At 46.5% G+C, this 27129-nt stretch overlaps 1 protein-coding gene across 1 annotated transcript in view; it reads left to right on the top strand.

The window, feature by feature from the left end:
• Positions 1-27129, top strand: part of NR2E1 (nuclear receptor subfamily 2 group E member 1) — an 88132-nt gene that overhangs the window by 13527 nt on the left and 47476 nt on the right. The window contains exon 2 of the mRNA XM_069606552.1: positions 26099-26244. Coding sequence (XP_069462653.1) covers positions 26099-26244 — 146 coding nt within the window. The remainder of the gene's footprint in view (positions 1-26098; positions 26245-27129) is intronic.

Below are 27129 nucleotides of genomic sequence, written 5' to 3'. Positions count from 1 at the left end.
AGAATACATGGCCAGACTGGTGTAATTTATGCTAGTCTAGCCATGTGATACCACTTTCCATGTTTGCTTCACCTTTGCTTCCCCATAAAAATGTTACAGTAAGAATACATGGCCAGACTGGTGTCGCCAATTTAGGCCAGTGGTGCCATGAATAACACTTATCATATTTGCATTAACCTTGATTCTGAGTGAAAATTCTATCCACATTAAGACTACATGACCAAACAGAAGTCCCAATTTAGGATAGTCTAGCCATATAGAAGCACTTATCCCATTTGCCCTTAATTGCCAGTAAAAAAAATGCTGTGCTATATTAAGAAGACATGGCCAGACTAGTGTCACCAATTTAGCCTAGTCTTGCTATCTAATAACACTCATTTTATTTGCTTAGCCTTTGCTTCCCAGTAAAAATGCCATGGCATATTTTACTTACCCATTCTCCTTCACAAAGTTATTTGTTGACGAATTGCAGTGTCTTCATATTCCTAGCACCCCAAATCCCTAGAGTGTGGATGGGCTCAGCATTTAAGAGTGCTCTCAACACTTGTATATGTTTCAATTGTGCCTTGTCTTTAGAATTAAACTCTATAACTTCCATAAGACTGCTGTGTCTTTAGAATTCAACGCTAAAGACACGGCAGTTTTAATGAAAGTAATAATACTACAGTTAGGTCATTTAAAAAACATAATTTGCTGCACCAAATAAGTAAACAGCCCCATAGCATGGGCTCAAAACCAGGTTGCGTGGCTGTGAGGGGTAGCACTTAACCACTAGACCACTCGAGACCTTGTCAAGAAGGTCAGTGTTTTTGTTATAACGTGAAAGACACACCCCAGTCTTATGAAAGTTATAGAGTTCAATTCTAAAGACTCAGCAGCCATGTCCTGTACATGTTTGCTGTGTCTTTATAATTGAATTTTAAAGATACACACACACTGTAGTGTTATAACTTTTATAAGGCTGGCGTGTCTTTAGAATTTAATTCTAAGGACACGCCAGTCTTAAGAAAGTTATAACACTACAGTGTGTCTTTAAAATTCAATGCATTGATGGCAGTAAACCAACATAGCTCCCTCTAGCGAACAAATGCAGAAGCATGCTGGAGAGTTTGATTAATTGGATTCTGGCCTGAAGGAGTACAAGGATGAGTGCAGGCTAAAATGGCCACTCAGTCCTCAAACTTCTACAAATCAAGAGCCAACACAATTGTAAAGGTAAAACTGGCACAGTTAAGAGAGATACCTCCTTTGCCTTGTGTGGTAAGTGGATTTAGGGACGGCTACGCTCTTAAGAGGGGGTAAATGTGACCCAGTAGTGACCCAAACAACACAGTCCAAAATAAAGAGAATGTCCAATCGCGGTTCTATACAAATATCAATAATTTAATTAAGCACACCATCTGCCAGAAAGCTAAATAGAAAAGCACTGTACAAAACCCATCCCGTGGAAAGAACAGAGAGGATGCAACAGATAGAAGAATCTTGCACTCTGAGCATGAATACAGGGCTGATAGGCACATTTTAAACCACAAAAAGGATATGTCTTTGGATGAAAAAGGTGCACAAGTGACCTAGCCCAATCTCTAGGGCCCAAAATGGACAAAGGTGGTAATTATTGATCGATAGTACCTTGTTTCGGTTCTTTGGTATGTCAATGGCATCCAACAGGCTTCGATCAGTGATGTGAGCATATCGAACTCAATTCGGGTATATTGGAATGTGTGGGCGCAAGTGGCAAAGCGGACAGAGAGGAGGTTCGGTTGCGGTAGCTCTATGCTGTTCGAATGTGGATTTCAGCAAAGCAGGTCGGGGTGCTCACCAGGAGCTGTTCTTGATGTGGAGTCAGGTTATAACCGCCGGGAAGGGTCGATGAGTGGTGCTCCAGCAGTACGAATCGGCAGACCACAATGGTTCAAAACGGTAATCCTCTTGCTCCGGTGTGGAATTTGGCGACACAGCAGTTCTAGGGTGAGTCCAATGGAGTCCAATGGAGTTGTGGCATAACCACTGGTTCGAGTCGGCAAGTGACTCTCCAGAGGTTCGATCTCAATGTCACTACGCCTAGTAAGATTGTTGTTTTATCCTCCCTTTGTTTTCCCTCCCTTGCCTCGTCGCGCAATAAAACACTTGTGTAAAGGCTTGTTATAAATGTCATATCATATCATATTATTGTTGAGTGGTTGATTGGAGCCTAGCAGGTTACAGGCTCAGCAAGGGCATGATGCAGCGTTGAGCGGGCTCGAGATGCAGGCACTGTAGTTTGAAGATTCGGAGGTCTGCCATGGAGCAGCACCAGTGGGATCTCTATGCATCAATGACTTCGAGCTCGGCTTCGACAGCAGTTTCACTGGCTTTGATGCAGTAAAAAGGGAAGCCTTAGCTTATCTGTCCTCCAGATGCTGTGAGATCCACTTCTGGGGGTCAAGGACAGGATGAATCCTTGGTGCCCTGGGTGTGGGTAGGCGGCAGAGCTTTCTCTGCCTTGGACTACACCTTCACTGCAATGGTTGCAGGCTTTGGAAAGTGCACCTCTCCCAAAAGAGGTCCAATGAATCCTTCTCAGGTGTTGTTCCAGAGTGAGACCCCTTATCAGATGATTGGACTAAAGCTATCCCTGTTCTTGGAATTAATGGACTCTGCCCTTCTGACATCACACCCAAAGTGCTTTGCACTAGAGGAAGTGGAGGGACAGAAAGGAGAGAGAGAGGCAGAGGGAATCAATATGGTGGAATCCTTCCCCAACTGTACGGAGCTCTCCCGGTCTACTCTAACCCTGCCCCTTCCCTTCTCAATAGGAGCAAAGGCCCCTTTGATATGCAGCACCCTGGCACGAGGTTACTCCTTTTGAACAGGTGTGATCCTTTGATTCCTGGGGCCAAGTCAGATTCCTGTAGAGTGTCTGTCTCTGGGGGAGGGCGTTACTGACTTTCAAAAAGGAATCAAAGAAGAGGCATGACATTCAGGTTACTGTCCTGTCACTTGGCAGGATCAGCCTGTCACTTGGCAGGACCAGCCTGTCACTTGGCAGGACCAGCCTGTCTGGCAAGATTGCACATCACCTTGCACAGCTGAGCTGGTTCACACGAGCTGACACATGTGTAATATCAAAGTAGATGTCGCTGCAATAGTGAGTCGTGCCATGTACCATGCCCTAACGCATGCAAGGCTTATTCTTATAGGTTACCTTGCCACCAGCATGGGCTATTCATAATCAGCAGATTTTGGATCAGGGGTGCATATCTTAAGTTCAGCCCCTGTGACGCAGAGACTTGGGTGTCACTGCAGCTGTCAAGCGGGCACCTGTGACCCAGCTATGTGCCACTGGTACAGCAGGCGCTACAGATCTGGATACTGATGGAGCAGGGCACAGGCACACACTGTTTTTGGCATGGAGTTAATGAAAGGGGAATCTGATCAGCAGATTACCCTTTCAGAGATGGAATTACCCACATAATTGTATTAATAATAAAAAAAGACAGGGCTTGCACCCTTTCCAGATGGCAATTCCTCCAAGAGGGCTGGTGTTGGCATGCTTCAATGCACTGGAGGCATGAACCAGATACACCAAACGAACATAAAACTGAAGTCTACTTGTTTAAAAAAAACAGAGGTTTGAAGTCCATAAAATTGCCAATTCTCCGTTGTGTAATTAATTGTAACCTTTCTTTAGGTGGGCACACAATTGAAACATTAAAAAAAATCGAGTGCACCCCTCCTTTAAGAAGCCCATATTACAGAGTCTCGGCCACTGAGAAGGCACTAAAGAACCAACAACAATGTTGCCATCGCCATTTGAAACACATCTAAAACTTACCAGTGTACTCTTAGGATCCCTAAAGCCCCTGTCCTTGGTCTACTCACAGTGCACACTACTACATGTTTGCCACAAGTAAAATTACGTTCTTGTACCGGTGCCCAGTCTCCCCGCAGATGTACTTTCACCAAACGCTCAGACATTGTTGTGCCCTGCTGGCTAATTCGCAGGGCACCGATACCCAATCCTGGACAAATGAACTCTGACTTCTCTTTATATTCAAATGTTGGACTACAGCTCCCCTCCTCAGCCCTAGCAAGCGTTATCAATGGTGACATCATGTGGTGTCGTAGTGGAAAACGTCTGGGGATGCATAGGTTGCCGGCCCCTGTTGTAGAGAAAAGCATTGACTTCCTATTTAAACTCAGTTAAAATTGCGTAAATGCAAACATTCTTGGTAAATTCTGAGTGTGGTGCAGGTCCTGTTATGTGGTTTACATGCTTTGGCCATTTGAAGGGTCATGTTTCTTTAAAAAAAAGAACACACCTTTAATCTGATCATGTAAGCACCCATTAAATGGCCTGATACCGGCTGCATTTTTCTCAGAGGCATCCACCGGGGCGAGTAAGGCTGGCGCGAAGTTGCAAGGCAGAAGTTGCTTGATTGGAAAACCATTTGTAATGTTCACAGATGTATTATCTTTAGCACGTGTTTATGACCTATATACAAAACATGATATATGGCAGTTCAGGCACAACAATGGTTGTCCTATTCCCCTTTAAGCCACTGAGGTGCAGGACCAACTAGACCCTATCCACCTCCTGGAAGTCGGCCCAGGGGATAGCCCAGAAATTGGCATAATCCGTAAACGACTCGCCTAAACAGTAGGGGGTGGGTCCCTCTGATATCCTGATGCCTAAAGATGGCCCTCTCTCGGCACCTTTGGATCTTCCTTGGCTTGCACCCCCACTTTCTGCTAGTAGACAGTACTAGAGAGCACTGACCACCCCCCCCCCCCAAACCCCTACCAGAGTGATAAATGGTGTAATAACAACCAAGAAGTGGGACAAAAATTTGAGTGGCATCAAAGTGATAGCCTGCAAGGTACAGTCTGTCCTGTCGGAGGCAGTCTAGCTGTCTCTAACCCCCACCCCCGCCCCGTCACCCTCCCACTGGTAGTAACATTGGCACTTGACTTAGATTGGTGGTTCATTCTTTTTAAAGGTGATGAAGACCTGGCTAGAAATGAGTTCACAAAGAAGTGTGTTATGGGGGCTGTAATGTACCCGGGGCTGGGTTTAGAGCTCTTTATGGCAAATACCTCAACAAAAAAGAGCAAGAGTTCCCTGATCCCGAAACGAAACATCCCCAAACAATCAAAAGTCAATAGGAAGGGAACATTGGTTAGTGTAGTTTAGCTTCGACTGCAGGGTGGGCGGGAAGTGCGTCCTGAGTCCCCATAAACAGAAGGGGGACAAAGTTGCAGAAAATGCAAATTCGTGAATCTGATAACCGAGGACAGCAGTTGCTCTGAAAGGCAATCGATCCACCATTGTGGGAGGGAGAGTTAGTGAACCCCTCACTTTGTAAATGCAAAATGGAATAGGAACTCCGAGTACAATTCCAGTAAGTGGCAGATCATAGACTACACACCCCCTAGAGTTGCTAATGACATGGAATCAAGCTCACGCTGAACAGGTCATGATGAGAACAAGTTCACGTGCACAGATATCGATATACTCTAGGTGGGTGTAAAACAAAAAAACACCGGACTTTTTAGATATCTTCTGATTTACTTTGTTTTTGTATCTTTAATGTAGAATCGTTTTGAACATGTGACGGTATTTCACTCTTAAGGTTATATCTATGTTATGATGATAGGGTATGATATGGCATTTATAGCGCACCTATACACAAGTGTTTCGAGGCGCGACGGGGCAAGGGAGGCGGAACAGAGGGAAGACAGACAGCGATCTTACTAGGCCCAGTGTCATCCAGATCGCGCAAGTGCATGGGAAGGGCGGAGGGGACAGTGCAGTACATGGAATAAAAGAATAAATAGAGAGATACAAATACGGCCAACTGGGGCAAGTGCAAGGTAAGTGCAGACATAAGTGCTCGTCGGGGGACTGTAGGGATACAGAAACAGTCAGCAAGTGCGGTGGTTGCCAGGGAGGCAGTGCAGCTGTGCAGCTGGCGGGGCCTGGGCCCGAGATCAGAAGGGTGGCCAGGTAACCAGTGCAATTATAATTCCTAAATCTGTTATTAAGTATTCGATGTATGTAACTTTAACGGCAGAATGACAAGCTAAATATTCTTGTATGCTGTAGGTAGGTGCACGTGTGTGTGGCTAGTGCACAATGTGTTTTGCATAATTGCTGCGTGTAATCATATAGATGTCCCGCTCAAGACCCTACAGTGTGTGAAGCTCTCGACCTACCAATGATGCCCGGCAATGTGGTTCTTCTTTTTTGATTGGGAATATTGACAATAATAGGTAGATGCATGTGGTGATGTGAAGTCGAGACCTTTGTAATATACTGTGCATTTTTGCAAGAATTTGCTCGTTAAAAGTAAAGTAATAAAACGCTTTTATGTTTTACAAGAAGTGGTTCCTCACGTCCAGTGTGCTATCTATCACACACAAAGACACATCACAATAAGTCCCCTCATAGGTTTTGATGCAAAGAAGCCACACGTGCCTGACGTTTTCTAAGATATAAAATGCTTTAGATAATTGCGATCTGGCGGGAGTGTTTTGCTTATCCACTTTCTTTCACAGAGGTCAGATTCTATGACAAGCTGTCTATACTTCTTGCATACGCCAGTATGCAGCCCTTTGGCCCGTGTCTTTTTAGGATATGCTGTCAGCAACCCTTGCATTTTATCCGTCTTATCTGGTTAAGAGTCCTCCGTATCTACAGTGCTCCCGACTCTCCTGTGCTGCACTGCACCCCTTTGTACCCCAACCATAGTCTTGAACCAGATACTGTCCACCTCTCCCATTTCTGTACTTGAGCCCTAACTTCTGCTCGATGTGGGCCTCTGCATATGCTAGTATTGCACAAACAGTTGCCACTAGGCACCCCATGACTCATTTTGAGATCCCAACACTTTTATAGGTTTTGCACCAATCGAGTGGTCAGTGCAATAGTGGTAAACTTGCAGGCGCCGTCCACTGGCATAACAAGTCCATGCCCAGCCAGCAGCAACCAGGGTGTTGAATGGGTCTTCCCTCCAACTCTCTCTTCCTAAGTATCTCTCTCAAGTGCTCTGCTCATTCACCTCCAACTCTCTCAGGGTCAGTCGCTTTTCCAAGCAGAGAGTTGGGGGCAGATCTCTTTCTTCTGCTGGGGCCTCCCTCTGGAACAGCCTCCCTGCCTCTCTCAAACTTGAGCAGAACCACCTCCGGTTCTGGTAGCAACTCAAGACCTTGCTCTTTGCTTCTGCTTTCTCTCTTTCTCTCCTCTGCTGATGACTCCATGCACTGGTTCACCTGGCCACCATATGAACCCGGGAACAGGTCCCTTGCCTGTCCAGTTGCACCTTGCACTGCTTCTTGGCTCCCCCAGCACTTGTGGTCTGTATCTGTAACCCTACAGTCCTCTCTCCCTGCACTTATAAGACACCCGTTGGCTGCATTTTGTGATTACCTGCACTGAGCCACCCTCTGGCTGCCCTTTTTGATTGCCTGCACTTCTCCATTCTGCCTCCCCTTTGCAGTTCTCCCCTTCCCCTTCCCTGCGCTTGCACGATCTGAATGACACAACGCCTAGTAAGATCTTTGTTTTGTCTTCCATCGGTTTCCCCCTCCATGTCTTGTCGCGCCTAGAAACACTTGTGCACAGGCACGTTATAAATGCCATATCATATCATACATCAACGCAAGGAAGCTGAAATGTGCTTTGCATATCACATATAGATACCTAAATATAGTCACATTCCTTTCTAGGGTCCGTCCGTACCCTGCATAATTCAAGAATGCCAAGACCAATGCATGGCATTCACTCATGGGCACTCACAGTTTTACACAGCTCCCGTTGACCCTGCCCTACAGCACAGCTCCCTGCACACGATTTCAAATATCTCGAAAACGTCCCTGCCGATAACTATTCCGTTGTCAGTGCTCAAAAAAAGAGCACGAAGTCTCTTCATTATTCCCATGTATTAGGACTTCTTGTCCCCCCAAGATTCCTTGTCCCAATTTCCTGGCACCCTCTCCACTTTTTCTGCAAGTGTCAACGCAGTCCCATATGTTTTCCTTGTCACTCTGTATGTTCGAGGAAAGCCCCACCTCTCTTTTACTATTCCCATGTCGGTTTAGCTCTTCCCAGATTAGGTGATGTACCTCCACCCTGAAAGCCCCCCTTCATTTCTAACTTGCAATCTTTATCTCCCTCTTCACTCTCATTTTGCTCTTCTAACTTCTCACACATCTCCAGAACTTCTTATAGTCACCCCTTTCATTGCCCACATCTTTGCCCTCTTGCACGGTACCGACTCACCTCTTGCAGTGTCAGCAGGATGGCCGCTATTAGTACACTGACGGCTCCATCCATTGTTCTGCTGAAAAGAGGCACACTTTATATTATATGTATTTCTTATACTAAGGTACGATTAACTCCCGATGGCTGCAGACACAGCAGCTAGTGTATGCTTGGGAGTGCTATTGCCCCTTCATAGGTGGGTAATCGGAGGGGTGCATAAACCTGCATGCTGTTTGAAATAACGACTACAAGCAGGGGCTGGTATAGTGCATTTTCTATCACCGTATTTCTTCCGGTCTTAATAGTTAGTTTAAAACCCAGTTTAGATAGTTTTTTAGGTTCCCAATGCTTAACAGGCTTCCTCCATTCAGTATGGGGAAATAAAGCTACAACCACACTCTTTTTGCTCAACATGTTCATATAAGAATTCATTGAGTGCCTAGTTTGTTTAGTATGCGATTTGTAAATGTTTTAGGCTCCCTCTACTAAAAAGAGTATTGTTTTATTTTAGCTCTTTGTTTTTGCACCTAGCCAATATCCTGATGTTCTACTCCAACACCAGGTGGAATCCCAGAGCAATGTCATTTTGGTTTTCGTTTTCCAGCAGTGCTCAAACCTACTTTCTCTGACTTCTGCCTTAGACAGCCAGTGTGTTGTCTCTCTCTAATCTTCCCCACTCTGGCAGGCATCACATCTCCACCTCCAGTGCCCAATTTCTTTCCCCCCATTTACCTATTTCCACTGACCTGGTGTCTGCCTCTCCCCTCCTCTGGTCAGAAGAGGTGGCCCATCAAGACCCTGCCCATAGCTGTGTTTCTTGTCAGACTCCAAGGCCGCTGGCAGTTTCATTCCACCAAAGGTCTCATTTACCCTCAGCAGGGCTTCCTTTAGGACCATTATTGGGACATTCAGCTGCCACCCCAAACATCACAAGCTGCTGAAAGGAAAGCAAACTAAGCCCAGGACATGTCTGCTTGGCCAGCAGAGGCCCTATCTTCATGTGCACCCACTCAGCCGTACATCTCGAGCCCCGATAGTACAGTACTCAAGGCGGTAAGGATGGCAACTCCCAGGCCCAACAGTGTACGGTGTTATGCTGCTGCATTAGGGCAATGTGCTCAAAGAGGTTTAGTATTAGCGTACAGTGCCTAGAGTTGGGCGAGGCTCAGCAGCCACTGACTGACTAAACACGAACCCCACCTGCTTGCAATGACATCGTGTGGGGGGATTTGGCAAAAGAACCGCTTGCCTGGCAATGGGAGAGGCCTTCTGCGTGCCTGACCTCAGGCATGTGACGACTGGGAGCGCGGGCCACGTTGCTGTTTAGTGGAAACTGACAGAGGAGTGCACCTGTGAGCGAAAGAAGCTGGGCTTTGGGGTTCGCACGCCTCACAGGCTGACAAGAAGGGCCTTAAAGGAAATGCTGCGGCCTGCTGCAAGTGCCTCATTAGTATCGCCACCACCCCGGAGTGGGTGCTGCACAGGGGTGGGCGGGATTCCCTTTCCCACTCCCTTGGAAGTTTTCTGTGGCATATTGCACTTTCCTGCAATGCTTGTCAATTCTGCCCGCCAGCAGATACATGTTTTGTCCACCCAAAAGTAGAATTTCACCAGGATTGTTTCCCTTTTTCCTCACGCTCGTCTCCGGCAATGTATTAAGTGCAGTTGCATAATAGCCTGGCAGCTAAGGGATCAAATACCTGCATGGGAGCTGAGCTGGTGCGAGCAGCGCGGTTGCATTTGTCCCCACCTCCCTAGTTCGTTTGTCCAATCGAGGCGTTCGTCCAATTGCTACGAATGCAATGACGCAAGCAGCGCGGTTGCTTTCGTCCCAGCATTCCTTGTCTCATACGTTATCTTCGTCCAATCCTCCAATGCTTTCGTGCATTTGATCCAGTAGACAGTTTGTGTATTGGCCCAGTGGTCGAAATGTGTGAAAAGTAGTGGAACTATGTTCCCTGCTGGCCTGGCCCCGCTCCCCACACAACCCCCACCTCCACGCTCCCTCCCACACACAATTCAAACCCACCGGCTCTTTAAGGGAATGTTCAGTGCACCGCACTAAAGTACACATTTCAACTTCTTCCTACACTTTTATTTTAAAACCAAAGAATTCCTGTACAGTTTCTTTCGAAAATAAAAGTATGGGAACAGTTAAACGTAATTAACAATAAGCAGAGGAGCACTGCACCCTGCTTCGACCACTGCACTGGCCACAGCGATGTGCGAAAATCCACAGTGACACATTATTGTGGGACATTTGGCAAGCAGTCAATAACAAGGTGTTTGATAATCGTGGCATTCCACAGCAGTGACAACAATAGGCCTCGTTACAACCTTGCCGGTCCCAGCACTGTTTGCTCCGGACTGGCAAAGTACAACTCTCGCCTGGCAGGTCTGACCTGCTGGGTGGACCAGCACCCGCCCACAGAGTTTCACAGAGGCACCCCCAGCGTTATTACCGGTGCCAATGTTTCTGTGATCCCCATTCCCATAGAGTCCAAAAGGAATCTATGGGAATGGGGAACAACATTTTACCAGCGCCTGACTTTCCAGCCGCCAAATACCCCGGTGTTACCGGCAAGTCAGGCACTGGTAACTATTTACGAGTCCGGTGTCTACCTGCTGGTTTTACCAGCACGGTTACTGCCGGACCCGTAATGAGGCCCAATGTGTTGAAGTTGTCGGTTTCCGTGGAAGCGGTAATAACGCTGTGAATTACAAATGTTTGCTCTGCTCGAGAAAAATCACCAACCCCTAGTGTTGACTATGACCAGACCAGGACATAGGGTAGGGAAGCAGCGAAGGAGGATGGCAGTAGTCTCAATCATCTGATTGAGGAGGGGGCAGGATTCAGAAGCAGAGAAGAACTATAATGGCAATCCGAAGCCCAGATACGGCAAGAGTTGTAGAAAGTCGCTTAAACAAGCTCCAAGCAGGATGTAGCCCCAGCACGAACCAGTCTGTCTCCCTTAAAAGCTATCTCTATCAGGTCAAGGCCCTGACTTGCACATCAACCAGATTTTGAAAGTGGCCCACGTCTGATGCTCTGCGACTTTCCTTCTTCATGAAGAACCACCTGTTGCTTGTGTAACAGCTGAGACAGTGGCGGAGTCCAAGGGTTTTTATTCTTGTTAGTAATTTGTGGGCCCTAGGGCCTTTCCTCTCTTTCTCGTCTCCCCTGGAATCCCTCCCTAAATCAGGCATCCGTGACCCCAGATTAGTACTACAGATTGGTTATTCCTGCTGTCTAGTTTCTAGGTCTCCCTAAAGGATGGATCTCTGAACTCCCTTGTGGGCTTCCTTGCTGTCCCTATCCCAGCCAGTTGGTAGCGTTCCATGGGGTTTGGGAAGGGCCTTGCACTTACCCGGGTACGCTTTTGAGTCAGTCACTCACATCCACTCATATCTCTTTGCTTTTACTCTTACTATCTCCACCCCATCTTACTCCGCCCACCACTTTCTGTCCCTCTGATGTTTCACTCCTCCTAGCTCTTGCCTCCACCATTTGAAGTTACTTCTCCTCCCACACCTTTATACTACTCCTCCTTCCCACTAGTTTCCTTACTTTTTCTATTACTACTCTCCTTCTACTACCACTCCTCCCACTACTGTCACTACTCTGTTCTTACCACTATTACTCTCTTCCTGCCATGACTACTTTCACACCTGTCACTATTACTGCTCCTCTGATCTCAACTACTCTGCTCCTGCTGTTAATACTGCTTTTCCTTCCTCTTCTATCACTTACACACTCGCTCTTACGCTGGGATTAAGTGAAGAAAAGGTTTTACATAGAACTACATCAAAACAAAACAGATTTATTATAAAGACTGCTCTGTGACCGCACAGAGCGGTCTTTCTAAATGCAACTGTCATGCCCCTGACGCACACGAGTGCACGCAGGGGCTGACAGGCTCTGCGCAGAGGCAGGGGAGAATGGGTAAGAGAGTGTGTGTGTGCGCGCGCGTGCATTTGTGTTGGTGTATTTGTTGTGTGTATGTATGTGTTTTGGTTTAGGGAACCCTTGGGTTGGGAGGGATGGGGTGGGGGTTGAGCAAGGGTGGTTCTTGGGGAAAACCCCCAATTACGAGTCGATAACATGGGAGAGTGTCAGGGTGGGGGGTGGCCGGGGAGCAATGGGAGACTGAATTGTAAAAAAAAATAAAAATTAAGAAATAAAAGAAAGACAGGCTTCAATGCTGGATGTTGCCCAAAGGAAAAACTGTAAAATGAAATCGGCCTTTTTCACGTGAGACCATTATAAAAAGGTCTTTTCACATTCAACTACCAATCTCTTATCCAACCACTTCTGCTGCGATCATCGATGCGCATGCCTTCCTCCTGCTGGTCTCTAGGTCCTCCCCAACCTCCACCTCAGCCAACAATGTCACACTTGACTCCTTCTGCTTCCAGCTTAAATATTCCTCCCCGTGGCATGATTGGAGCACTGTTCCTGGCCAATCCAGATCTCTGAGCTACCCCTGGGAAGTGTAAGTGCAATTACAAGTCTTTAAAAGGGGGCTAAGCCCCGCCCACCCACTCTGCGGGAATTCCCATGATATGCAGAAAGCTGCCCCTTCGTTTCAGATTCACGTTGGAAGTACCTTCGGGACCAGGTTGGTGGCGCGCACGGCTGTTTTGGGTGTCACCTTTCCGCCGGGGTCAAGGGACACTTTGCAGCAGATTGTATTGCTGTGTCTATTCTTCCGCGCTGTCCTATCCGCATTTTCCCCGACTGGTGCTCCTGGCTGACACGGTGCTGCGTATGCTAGCCTACTTGCCTACTTGCCTACTTGCCTACTGGCCTACTTGCCTTTTCCCCCCAAGGAATGCAGAACACAGGTGAGACTAGTTGGAAAAGTATAATGGGCGATGAGTGTCCCCTCCCAATCACTTTTGGGTTAGTGGGCATTGGGCTTTCCCCTGCCATACCCTCCCCGTCTGACACGGGGATGGCCTTGTCACACTTGTCTGCGATGGTACAGTGGTGTTGATGTTATAGTTCAAAGTAAATTGTGATAATTGCAAAATCACCGCTTGTTGACTTCTCAATGAACATTGCACCTTAAACAAATAAATGAAACAGCCAATATTTGTATTGCATTATTAGTTTTTCCGCAGGGTTTCAAATCCGTCTTTTCAAACAATGTTTATGGGAGAGAAAGGGGGCTGGAATGTTCCCCACTGCCCAAGCCCAAATGACAATTGGAAGATCCATCCATTACATGTCTTTTGAGTGTGGGGGGGGGGGGGGCGGGGGAGAAGCAGTAATGAGGCAGGATGCCAGGTAGGGGGCGCATGTGGTGGTGGTCAGGGGGTAGGGAGGCAGGGCACCTGGTACAGATCTCGTGTTGTGTTGGGCTGGGTAGGGGAGCAGGATACCAGGTAGGAGTCACGTGTGGTGTGACACAAGGAAGTTGGCCGAAAACCATCGAGTTTGTCCCCACGAGCTAAGGCAGCCATCTTGGCTCCTCTGGCTCCCCAGCTCTAAAGTGCATGTACCCAGTAGTGGGCTTATTGTATATGCCAACGTTCTGTTTACTGTACTGTTGTTACCCACTAAAGGCAACTCTATTTTATTCGTCCTTTGATAGTTCAGTGAGTTAAGTGCTCACGCCTGAAATGTATGAGTAACCTGCAGGTTACACATGTGCATACCAACATGGAGCAGCACCACCTTTCATCCAGTTGAGATTGATAAAATCAGTACTACTGGGTTCAGTAACAGTTTCACTGCTTATTTTAGAATACAGTTAGTTAAACTATGGCAGCAAGCACTGTATAAAAACAAATCATTATTAGTGTTGCTGTGTGCTACTTCAGTACTCACTGCCCATTGCATTTGTTTGGTATGCTACCATTGTTGGTTTGGGTGTTGGCGGAGCTACCATTGTTGGATGGGATGTTGGTGTTTTCTCCAGCACCACTGTGAGTTGGTTCAAGGCTTCCAAAGAAATGAAATTCATGATGGGATTCATGGCGGTCTTAGGGTGCATCATGGAATTATGGGGGAACATACTGCGGGTGGGTGGCGGGTAGCAGCTGAGAGGAATGCGAATAGGGAACAGCTCCATGTCAATGCTCCACTGGTGGATATGGATGGAGTAGACGCCATGCAGTCGTAATGGGAGGTTTTTGATATAAAAACAAGGCCCACCCGTGGATGGTATGTTTGTGGATCTCGGGGTTAAGGAAATTGAAGAAAACCTGGTGAACAACTGTGTAGAATCCAGAGAGGCCAATGTGGCGTGAAGTGAGAAGTGCGTGCAAAAACAGTGTCCCAAGCAATCATTCCAAGGCAATGTGTAAGGATGGTAAAAGACAGGGGAGTGTGGGGCAAAACTGTAATGGGATGTGTAGGAACCTATATAAAGAAAACAGTATGTATGTATAAAGAATTCTAGCCAGGTCATGTTAAACGGTGACCTTTTTCTTCAGAAAGTAAATGGCGGCAGCACCCGAAGAGTGGTGAAGCGTTACTGTAGATTTCTTCGAATACCATTTCCCCATATCTGATTTCACCAAATATATTTCACTGAAAAAGGTAGGTGAAATGGTATATGTATAATGCATAATCGGTGCGGTTTGGGGTAAGGGTATAAGTTAAGGTAGGGAGGGGTGAGAGGGGCTGCGGGGGTCGCCCCCCGCATTAAAAAAAGAAAAAAAGAAAAAAGAAGATTTGGTTTTTCAGTAAAATGGATTCGGTGAAATCTCCAGTAGGAGAAATATATTTGAATAAATCGCATGCATTCTTTAGAAGAGTACCACACATCTCAACTGTTGTGTGATATAGAATCGCCAGCATGTACTACCTGCAAGAAGGGTAATACAGTGTAGTCTACGAAGATGCACTGCACAAAAGCACCCAGCAGCACATTCTCCAATTGTGTGTCGGGGACTGTTTAGCACTGTGCCACTGCTAATTCTACTAGTAGTACTAGTAGTAGTAGAAGTAGTTTGTCATTTATATAGCGCCTTTATCCCATTAGTATGGCCTCAACGCGCTTGTGGTGGTGAACGTCCTCGGGGGACCGGAGTCCAGTGTATGGGAAAATTGTCTGAAGATTAGATTGTGTGTGTGCATTAGGCTGAGATAGGGGTTTGGGTGGGCTGGCCGTGCCCCAATAAGCTACCCATGATGGTCAGCCATGTGGATGGGTGCTGAGAGGTGGTCAGGAGAGTGTGCAGGTGCAAGGGACTGGAGTATACAATATCACTGTGCAGAGCAGATGTGACCTAGTAGTTTGGGCTGTGTCTCAAGGCACAGGAAGCATGGAGCCCACGTCACATCGGGGCTTGTGGGGTGTGCTCAGACATGGGTCCCTGCTTACGGTGCCTGAAGAATCAAGCTGCATCTCACTGTGAAGTACAAGCTAGAAACAGGCCTTACATTCCTTGCATTGACATGCAGAGGGGTGGTGTTCTAGCAGTTTGATCTGCACTGCTCCCATTGATGATGAGAACAAGACTAATATGCATGTGGCTTGTGCCCTTGTGTGAGGGATCACAGGCAGGCTCAAACAATGAAATGCAAGCTGCCTAGAGCAATGTCAGTGATCAAGATGTGTTCAAACCTTTCCATTCTTCACTTGTTGGTGAGTACACTTTGCTTGTGTGTCGTTCAAAGAGCAGTTATATAAGGCTTTTTAGTGGAAATAGCACTGTCGGCGATACAGCCATCTATTGGAGCAGCATTGACTTGCACAGGGAGACAAGGTGGTTAAAGCTCCAAAGTCATCAAGGCCAGCATGGTCTGGGCTTGCCTGTATAAGAAAGCACAGTCATTGTGTCAATGCAACAGTACGATGGGCTGTGCTGCTATCCAGGGGAGTTGCTAGGTCTGGAAAAGACCCGGGGCTAAGTTGATGTCGGAACTGTTGGGACTGGGGGCTAGCTAGTCTTTTGGCTGTAGCTCCTGAGATTCTATCTGGGGCTACAACCAAAAGATCAGGGGCTATAGCCCCCTTAGCCCCCCCCTAGCAACGCCCCTGCTGCTATCCCTAAGTCCCGTGAAAGGGAAGATGTGTGTGTGTGTTTATGATGCCAACGCATGCTCGTGTTTTTCCCAAAGTCTTTTTTTAATCCATTTTCTACAGACTGCCTTTATTTTTCTTCAGGGCGAAAACTCTAGGAGGACCCAATAAAAGTTAAAGTTTGAACTATGCTTCAAATCTCGATCTTCTTCTGCCTTGCTAGAGTTAAATCTCGCAGGTTATGATGTCTGTTTAACTGTCGAGAAGGAATGGTCGGTTGCTTTATGTTCCCATTAAATATACTTTATTGAGCTTGGCACAGACATGCTTTTCTAATACCAGTGCAAACTACAAACACTATAACGATGCATATTCACGTCATAATACATTTTGTTTTCCACACGTTCTGATTTGCACAATTACCAGCATTACAAATACAACACGTATTTTGTAGCCTACCAACCACCGAAACTCGGTTTCAGTGGATATGTTCTTTATGCTTTAAATACACCAATAAAACCCACTGACTAGTCCAGCTGTTGTAAAATTGTAAATCAAGTTTCAGTTTGTTTTGTGGACAAGCAGCAATCGACCATGAAGGAATTAAGGAGATTAGTTTCCTCTCATGTGTACATGAGCCAACTTTAAGTGTTTACCCGATGGTCAAGAAAATTGCTTCTTGAGAGGACACATCACTACTTTGCTACTTCCCAATTCTTTCATAAAGTTTAAAGGAGTGACGTGGTTGAATGCAATGCTCATAAATAGTCTACGTTTTTTATGCCCAATATATGATCTATATATTTGGTCCCCTAGTGGCCACATGTTGCATTTCCTAGAGCTTGCAGAAAACTTGATACATTTGCTTTCAGACACGCAAAGGACATTCCAATTTCTAGATCATTTCACATAATCTATCTGAGATTTTAGCTTTGGTGAGAGGGGCAGATAGCTCATCTTCATATTAGTGGATGGATATATTTAATTTGCCCTGAGGTTGCCCGATGCTCGATGTAGATTTTGAAGATCCTGATGGATAGTAGCAAATCCTTGACAATTTGCACTGGACCCATGATCGGCTAGCGTTACCTTATGGGTGGTGGATGAACTGGATCGGATTGTATAGGACAGGTATGATCCTGCCCAGCACAAGTGCCAATGTTGGAGGACCTGTGGCCTGTAGTATTGAAGAACATTGAGAAGTCATCAAGAACCAGCAACTTAGTGTCCTCTCTCCACTCAGGTAAGTAGGACTCTCAGAATTGTTAAAGGGCTTGTCCCTGAGTAACAATAGTGCTAGGCACCTGATTGGTGGAGACAAAGTAGGCCATTCAAGTATAGATGGTCAGGCAAGATGCACACCACATGTACGTTTCTCAATTATCTGGTTCAGTTAGTGGTGGTTTGGAGAATGATCAGTGGGGTTCAGGGTGTTATGGGTCTTGGGAGGTTTACACCAGAAGGGTCAGCATTTTCAGCAGATAGAAGAAATATTGGCAGCGGCGCTGCATACAGAAGGGATTGCGTTTGGAGAACCAGAGGACAAAAATGCATGGCTGAGCATGATACAGGAGGGTTTAGTCATTTTTAATGTTTGTTTAGATATGAGATGGAGGGAACATGAGGTATGATATCTTGGGTGTTAACCTGGGTAGGAAATTGGAATGAGGTAAGCTGGGTATGGCAGAGGTTCAGATGGTATATGTTTTGTCCATGATGGGCTGAAGGACTGATCGGAGAAGGTGGGGGATGGCATTCTGGTGATTGGAAGTTTTGTTTGGGGAAAACGTCCTCAAGGTGATCAGCTACCTTGGTGATTAAAATTGATTTTATAGGCATATATTTTATGTGTTCCAATTTTTCGTGCATGCAGTGCAGAAAAAGAGATGGGTGGAAATGTTTGATGTAGGTCTCCTTAACCACAGACATTCCGATGGGTAGCATTATATTCACGAACTGTGCCAGGACAGGATTGATTGGTTTGATTGATTTGTTATTTATTATGCCTCTGTGTGTTTCAAGGCGCAACCAGACAAGGGGAGGGCAACAAAGGGAGGACAAGACAGCGATCTTACTAGGCGTAGTGTCATTTAGATCATGCAAGTGCGCAACAAGAAGTGCAGAGGGGAGGGTACAAGGAGAAGTGCACCCAGGGCAGCAGGACCCTGAGTTACGTGCAAAGAAGGCTGGGACTACAGAGGGTATTCCCAGGCTGGTAGTGCAAGGTTAGCCAGGCAGCAGTGCAAGGTGGGCCAGGCAGAAAATGCAGGGGGACTGGTCAGGGGTGGGCCTGGTGTCCTGTACGATTCAGAGGACACTGAGCAGCCGGTCAGTAGACACAGCAGGAGCAGGGAGGTTTAGCAGGGGAGTGGGAGCGAGAAAGAAGAGGAGAAAAGGAAGGTCTTGAGGAGCTTCCCGAACTTAAGGAGATCCGGCTCAAGGCGGAGATAGGCAGGGAGGCCGTTCCGGAGTGAGGCACCTGCAGAGGAGAGAGATCTACCCCCCATTCTCTGCTTGGAGAAGCGGCTCACCCACAGAGAATTAGAAGTAGACAAGCAGAGGGCTCTAGGAGGAAGGTACCTTGGAAGAGAGAGTTGAAGGTAGTGAGGGCCACAGCCCAAGAAAGCCTCGTGGACAACGCAGAAGGCCTTAAACTTGATCCTTGCAGCCACCGGGAGCCAGTGGAGGGATTTCAGGGCAGGAGAGATGCATTCCTTGGGCTTGAGGCCAAGGATACGTCTCATGGCCCTGATGTGGATGAGTTGAAGAGGGTGAAGAGTAGAGTCAGGCAGATTGAGAAAGAGGCCGTTGTAGTAGTCCAGCCTAGAGGGAACCAGGGCTCTGGAGACAGTGAGCTTCTGGGGAAAGGCGAGAAAAGGGAGAATACCTCTGAGGAGGTGCAGCTGGAAAAGGGCCTTTCTGGAAATGTCCCTGATGTGTGGAGAGCAGGAGAGTGGAGTCGAAGATGACCCCACGGTTTCTTGCATCACAAGAGGGTGAAGGCACAGGGCCCAAGGAGGGCGGCCAGAGTGAGAGTAAAAGCGAGCATTAATTAGAGGCACACCATGCCTGAATAGTGGACATTCAGGGATGAGCAAGGAGGAGACCGAGGGTAGCCTGCAAGAGAGCTGCATGTCATCCGCATAACACTGAAAGTTAGAGTAAAAGGTAGAGATCAGGAAGGCCAAAGGGGCCAGATAGAGCACTGGGGGACGCCACATGTGGTGAGAGAGGTGGTGGAGAGAAGGTCCCAAGCTGAACCTGGGAAGGTCGGTCCAGGAGGAAGGAGGTCAGCCACACAAGCGCCTGATCCTTGATGCCCAGGGTCTCGCGGAGATGAGTAATTAGGATGTTGTGGATGGCTGTGTCAAATGCAGAGGAAAGATTGAGGAGAATGAGGACAGAGGGAGAGCCAGAGTCAAGATTAGAGAGCAGATCTTCACGGGTATTCAGGAGTGCAGTTTCCATGCCTTTGGCTCCTCTGAAGCCAGACTGATGTCCATGGAGATAACCAACAGATTCAGTGTGGAGGGTTAGCTGGGAGATAGCCAACTTCTTCAGGAGTTTGCTCAGGAATGGAGTGATAGAGATTGGCGATAGTTTGCCGGAATGGATGGGTCGGCAGAAGGCCTTTTTAATAGGGGGCACACAACTGTGTGCTTGAGAAGAGGGGGGAAAGATCCAGTGGTGAAGGAGTGATTACAGAAATTGGCCAAGACTGGATTGAGATAACCAATATTATCCTTAATGGTTCTAGAGGAGCAGGGGGTCACCTGTTTGGATGAGACTTTCATAGACCGGATTTGTCTGGAAACATCAGGTGTTACAGGAGAGAGGGAGGAGAGAAGGAGATGAGGGGGGCTGGCAAGGGGGCGCTCAGAGAGGTAGAGGGAGAGAGAGGAGAAGAGGAGGAGAATGTGGACAGGATGTCCTAGGTATTAGTGGTGAAATTAGGAGCCAAAGCTGTGCAGAGGGCTTGGGCAGGTGTAGAAGAGGTAGATACTGCAGTAGGATTGGCCAGCTGCTTGCAGATTTTAAAAAGTTCAGCTGTTTTGTTAGAGGCCGCAGAGATGCAGGCTTGAATAAGGACCTTCTTCTTAGAGAAGATGGAGAGTCTGTGTTGCCTTTGGTGCAGGCAGCATTTCAGAGGGTGCACCCGAAGCTCCCCACTTCCGTTCAGCTACTCTGCACTTATATTTAAGAACGGACCGATCAGAGTCATACCAAGAGTTGCATTTGGTGGCAGGCTTCAGGCAGATCATCATGACAGGATGAAACCAAGGCCAATCTCCACTGGAATGCAAGCAGCAAGGTGATAATCGATCATTAAGATTTAGTTTGCTTTGCCAGGTAGGCTGTGATGGTCCTTTTTTTCACGTTCTTAAAGGAAACATTTTGTGGTTTTATGGGAGCGGAATATGATAGCGGTTGACGGCGATGGTTCTCATATTCTCCTTTTTCCCCAGAGGCATCCGGTGAATTGAAGGTATTCCGATGCTTGCGGACCATATGGTCTTTTGGGAGGGCGGTATTAAAGTGGTGCAGAAGTGTGCAATCCATCTTCATCGCACATGTCAGTGCGGGACAGTTAAAGTTGTGCAGCTGTGTGGATCCATGCTTATATCGCTTATCGAGTGCGCTAGACTCCATCTGCAAGGTGAAGACGACAAGAAAGATGAGCGGCACTCTCTTAGTTTTGTTGAGTTGTGTACTGTGCGAATGACGACAGCTGATACTGTGACCAACATCGTTAAACCCTTGTCATGTGGTGCTTGTCCATTTTGGTGTGTTTGTTGCCTTCAGATTACATTGCACCAGGAGGGATTAGATTTGCATTGCTGCTGCCTTTGTTAACGGTAACATGCCAAAGTGGCTTAATCCAGATGTAAAGAAACAACTTACCTTTTAGTTATGACCTGCAAATTTCACCTGACACAATGGCTCTATGTATTTTCCTAAAGACTCCCCCCGCCTCATGAACATCGGGTTGTACATGGAGTGTGATTATCCCTCACCCCATAAAGACAACTACGACTCTTCCATAATTTCTACAAGTTTATACGTACGTTTCCAGGATCAGGCTCATCTGTTGTTCCATTTGTACCCCGGGTGTGTTTTTGCTTTGCTTGCAGAATTAGCAGTAGCTGTGCTATGCTGCCTCTATCCTTTCCACTCCAGCCTATAGATTACTTTAGAAATGTAGAGTTTAGACAGCAACTAATAGATCCTTACACCTTGGCGGTTCTCCTGTTTGTTAGTGTTGGCTCATAAATGTCCCTACGTGACGCCTAGGATGGTAAAACGATTGGCATTAGAGGGGAGATGAATAGGAGGAGGCATACAGCCAGCTGGTGTTTGGTGTAAGAACAACCATGCTGGAATGGAAACTTTCCCAGCCTAATCCAATTAGTGCTTCTCTATTGTGAAGCATCAAACACAGTTCTTTTTTCAAGATCATTATTTATTTTACTTATCCTAATATAAGGTGCAGTGACACCTGCACACACAAATGTACACTCACACCCACGGTCTCCAACACTGAACAGCGCACACACACCCTCTGCCCCAGCACTGTGCACACACCAATAGCACTACACCCAAACCCACATACCACCTCCAGCACTGCAGATGCACTGTTCATATCACTGTACAAACACTCTGACCTTGTCCTATGCTTCTCATGCATACAATCCTAGCATTGCATATGTTTGTGTGTGCGCGCACACACACAGACCTCAGCACCACATTGCACATACAACACCCCAGCACTGCAGACTGACACACATATCACCACCACCAGCATTGCACACACAGACTGTTCACACACAGACTATCCCTAACAATGCATTCACAGTACCCAAAGCACTTAACATACCCATGACTTCCCTAGCACTGCACCATACACTGCCAATAGCACTGCACACACACTGTCCACAGTACTGCACATACAATACCCCAGCATCATGCAAGCATATATCCACAATGGAATCAGGCCTTGAAGTGCTAACTGAGTGTACTGGAATCAAGGATTACTATTCGTTCGAGACAATCATTTCAGGCTGGTTTGTGATACCTATGAATATTGGAATGGGACCTTGCTGTATTTACTAGTCACCTTATAATCTAGCGCTCTTGTAATTGGGCATAATAATATCTGGCCATATTGAACTAAGTGAGCAAAGTGAAACGTGATTGATTTCCTAATTGGCCATAATGGAATCTGGCTGTGCGATGCTAAATTCATGTGGAGCTGGCCAAGCAATGATAGAAGTAACTACAAATAGTTTGTAAGTTAGGCAAGTGGCTTTATTGATAGGTTTTTCAGTGTAGGGATTGTACCAGACGCATATAGGTGCTCAGGGAGTTTCTACAGCTAAACTGGGACATCTATATTTAAACAGTGTCATGAAAGGGCCAACATACAAGTAAAACATGCTACCAGTGTCCAGCACCACCCATGGTGCAAGTCTAAATCATATCATAGATTTCAGCCTTTTCAAATATGCCCTTGTCCATCCTGGGACACAGTAATCTATAATACAGTATTACAAGGATATAGACAAGAGAAAGTTCCAAGCTACTACTTAAGTCCTTAGCTTCTGGGCTACACTATAAGAGTTCACAAAGCCTACTCCTAAATTACTATCCTAAGTTTAACAAAACATTGTCCTGATGAGGCACTTCCAGGGGTTTCCCCCAGTCTGCATACATCTGCAGTCTTCCTGCATTCACAATGCCTTAAAGAACTCTCCCAGTTTGCAAGGTTCGCTTGCACGTGGGTTTCCTGCAGTGCGCCTGGCTGACCTGCTTTGTATCTTCTTACCCTTTAGATAAGTTCTGAGGATTGTTCTCAGATCTTGGGTTCAGGTACTTAGCTTTTACCAATTCAGGTCTCTTCCAGACCTTGGGTTTCAGAGCATTCACTTTGGGTCTTCCTCAGATATTGGGTTTCTTAGCATTCACTTTGGGTTTCCGCACAGACCTTGGAATTCTTATCATTCACTTTGGGCCACTCCCAGATCTTGAGTTTCACAGCATTCACTCTGGATGCCCAACAGATCTCTTGGATCTCAGCATTCACATTGAGCCTCTCTCTGACATTGGGTTTCTCAGCATTACATTTCAACAACGATGTTACAATGTTGTAACCGGGCACCTGGCTACCCTCTGATTTCGGGGCCCAGATACCTGCCCTCCAAGCCACACACCTGCACTGCCTCCTGGTAACCCCTGCAACCCTGCAGTCCCCTTCCAGCACTTATCAGAAACCTGTTGTCTACACCTTATTCTCGCACTTACCACCCGCTGGCCACGTTACCTGTTTTGTTCTATCACATGTTCAGCACTTTCCACTCCCCCTACCGCTCACACTTTCCCCCTTCACTCTCCCCTGCACTTGCACGTTCTCAATGTCACTGGGACTAGTAAGATCGTTGTTTTGTCCTCCCTTGTTTCCCCTCCCTTGCCTTGTCGCACTCTGAAACACTTGTGTATGGGCGTGATGCAAATAAAATATCATATCATATCAATGTGACTTTCTCCCCTCTCATTCAGATTCGTTTTCAGACAGACAATATTATTCACCCTCCTGGCAGTGATCTCTCATCTTAGAGGTATCTTTGAAGCTTCCTTCAAGATTCACTGTTTGGCTCTGGGACCTCTTTCTAGGTTCTTTCTACTATACGGCATACCCTCTTGTGAGTCGGGTCTTTGGAGCAGACTTTCCCTAGTAGCTCTATGTCTGCTAAAAAGTGTACTATCTTGCCCCAGCTAGTGGGTTCCTAGTGTATACAGGGAACATTGGAAAGTCTGTCGAATTTTCCCAGTCGTCTGCCATTTTCGGGTTTATCCATTCCCTTTAATAGCTCCCCGGAGATTTTAGTAATTGTTTTAGATCTCAGGGTTGGTTGGGGCCGCTGGCCGTTTGTCTGAGTTTTGGATTGATTTCTGCTTTCTGTTTCTCTTAACAGATTTGAAATCTGTCTAAATGAGTCTTGTTGCATGGGTAATAAGGAGATTTTTTTCTCACTTCATTTGTTCTGCTCCTTTATAATTGCCACGTAATGTTACCCCCATGTTGGAGTTATCTCTGCAAGCAGGGACATAGAATTGTCTCGGACACCGATAAAAAAGGGGCCCACAGTTGCAAATGGCTCTTCATTCCTTCTGTGCACCGTTTGAATAGTAACTAAGGGGGAGTTTTTGATAAAGTGTGATACAAATTGTGCATTTAAAAGAATATGTATTCAGCAACACTAGTCAAAACTACTAGCCGCAGAGTGAATTAACTCATCAAACTGGTCCAAATTGGCTAAAAACATGGCCCACTTTGACCCAGAAAATTGGCGCACACCAACATTTTGTTTTTGGTTTTGGCCATGGGCCTATTGCCCTATCGGCCAGACCGAGCCTGACTGCAACTCTTTGTCCATTCTCAGTGTTCCGTAGCTGCAGGAAAGTGACACTTAGATTATTTCTGCATCGCCTTGCACCTGCAAGACTCGTGGTTGCTGTATTCCCTCATTTTGTGAGTTTGGGAACTTCTGTCATCATGCTTCTCGGACTTTGCACTTGCATTGACAAACTATGTGTGCGTCTTTGCGCTGAATGGTGAGGTCTATCTTTGAGAGAGTTGTCTAGAGTTTATTTTAGAAATCCTGGATAAGAGCATGTTAGAGTGTATGCCCCAACCTGATGGTATACATGGGGTTGTATTTGGTTGAGGGCTCTTTAACACTGTTGAGCAGGTGATACCGCTCCTTGGTGGGGGTGGTTAAGCTGCAGTATCTACTTCTGCCGTCTGGGTGACATATTGGGTAACAGCCGGACCAACCCAGTACCTAGCTTCTCGCCCTCCTCACATAACAAGATGTGACATTCATCCAACTTGTGGAGTTCACCACAGTAGGCATAGCTGATCCTGGCTGTTCTTAGCTAACTGGACATGACAGAACCTGACACTGCTATTCTAACTGGGAACAGTGGAACCTGGTGCTGCTCTGCTATCTACACATATCCTTGACAATGGCATTACTTGGCAATGGTGGGAGTCCTTGGGAATTTCATACCAAAACCTTGATATGGTCTGACTATCTGGGTCTTTGATGTCATTACCTGGTATATAATGGCAATACCTGGCAAAGGAGAACCCGAAAACATTTCTGTCACTACTTGACAGATTATAGTACTTCCTATGTATATGATGTCTGGGCCTGTTCTGGTTTGTACTGTTGTCTGAAAAGGATATGGGTGAAAATCTGTTGTTGACAGCGTCTTGTATTTCACCATGGGCTCCGCACGAGGAGAGGGCCTCTGAAGGAACACAGTATTGCATTAGTAAAGCTCACTACTAATAGTATCTGACACTTGTTTAAGGAAAATGGGGGTTGCTTTTGGTCCCAAAATGTCTCTAGTCAATTATATGTGTATGTTGCAGAGTGGGTTCTAAAACCTTGGGAGTCAGATTGCTGATGGATTACATTTCTCTCTCTTTTCCTCCCTCCCTGCCCTCTCCCTTCAATCTTTCACAACACCCCTCTTTTGCAATATCACCTCTCTCTCCTTTCAATCCACCATAACCCATGTCTCAATTATCCCATCTCTTCTCTCACCCCAACCATTCTTTCTCACTGGACACCACTTTTCATATTTTAATCCATCACATCATTTGCTCTTTTCTATCCAACTCCTTTTCTGTGCTTTCCCCTTTTTATCTCCAACCCCACCAAACTCTCTTATTTCACCCTTTCTCAATATTCCTGTTTCTGTGCATATTTCCATAACTTTTCCCTCTCTCTGCCATAAACTCAATTCTATCTTGCCATAATTCACCCACCCCCAACACCACCTCCCGCTTTCCACATATCTCCCCCGGTTCCAGGTCGAATCTTGGACATTCCCTGCAAGGTGTGTGGGGACCGAAGCTCTGGGAAGCATTATGGAGTTTACGCCTGTGATGGGTGTTCAGGATTCTTCAAGCGAAGCATCCGGAGGAACAGAACCTACGTCTGCAAGTCTGGAACCCAGGTAACCACCAGTTGCCCCCGACCTTAATGCACACCTTAGAAAGTACACTTGATGACATTAACTGGCTTTAAGCGATTTGTGCCAGTGCTGGAAGTGCATCCCAGATGCCAGGCGTGAACACCTTCTTTGACTGTATTGCATAGCATACACGAAATACAATAAAGTACTTTGATTAGCAGGTTGAGATGTTATTAACTTGAAATCAACAGGATTTTGAAAACTGCTCACACTATTAAGTGTGTGGCCCCATGGCAGATATATGTTCATTGAAAAAACCTATGTTAAGAGAGAGTTAAGATGAAGCAACTTCTCCAACAACCAACCGAATTTCATAGGTTTTGTTGCGATGTGACAATCTTAAGTCAGAGTCACCCTCATAGATGTCACCCTTGACGTCAATTTTGCTCTCATTGTGATGCTTGGTGTGACCTTATTTATGTTTTCATGGACACAGTAACGGGTGGCTCCAATTTAAGAAAGTCGTCTCTTCCCACATATGTTGCAGATTGCCATGACTGACCAGTCCAAGGAGAAGACAGCATTCTCAACCCCAGAAGGCTTGTAACAGTTTAAGGCCATGCCCTTTGGTTTAAAGAATGTGCCTGCTGCAGTCCAGAGAATGGGGCAGAGATTTTCACTCACAGCCCTGGATGTCTCGCAGGCCTTTCACTGCATCGACTGGGGCTACCTGCTAAAGGCTTTGGAAGCATTTGGCTGTGGGCCGGCCTTTGTCAGGATGTTTCTCGCAAGTCGCCCCCTCTCCCTGCTGATTTCTGCCCTGGCAGTGGAACCCCCAGCGGCCGTGGTACATAGCAAAGAGGGGATACTTGAGGTACGGGAGGAAGGACAATCGCACAAGCTTGCCTTATATGCGGACAATGTGCT

Source organism: Ambystoma mexicanum, chromosome 4p, assembly GCF_040938575.1.
Source record: "Ambystoma mexicanum isolate Mex_15411 chromosome 4p, UKY_AmexF1_1, whole genome shotgun sequence".
NCBI classification, from domain to species: domain Eukaryota; kingdom Metazoa; phylum Chordata; class Amphibia; order Caudata; family Ambystomatidae; genus Ambystoma; species Ambystoma mexicanum.
This window is presented reverse-complemented; position numbering and strand designations above follow the sequence as displayed.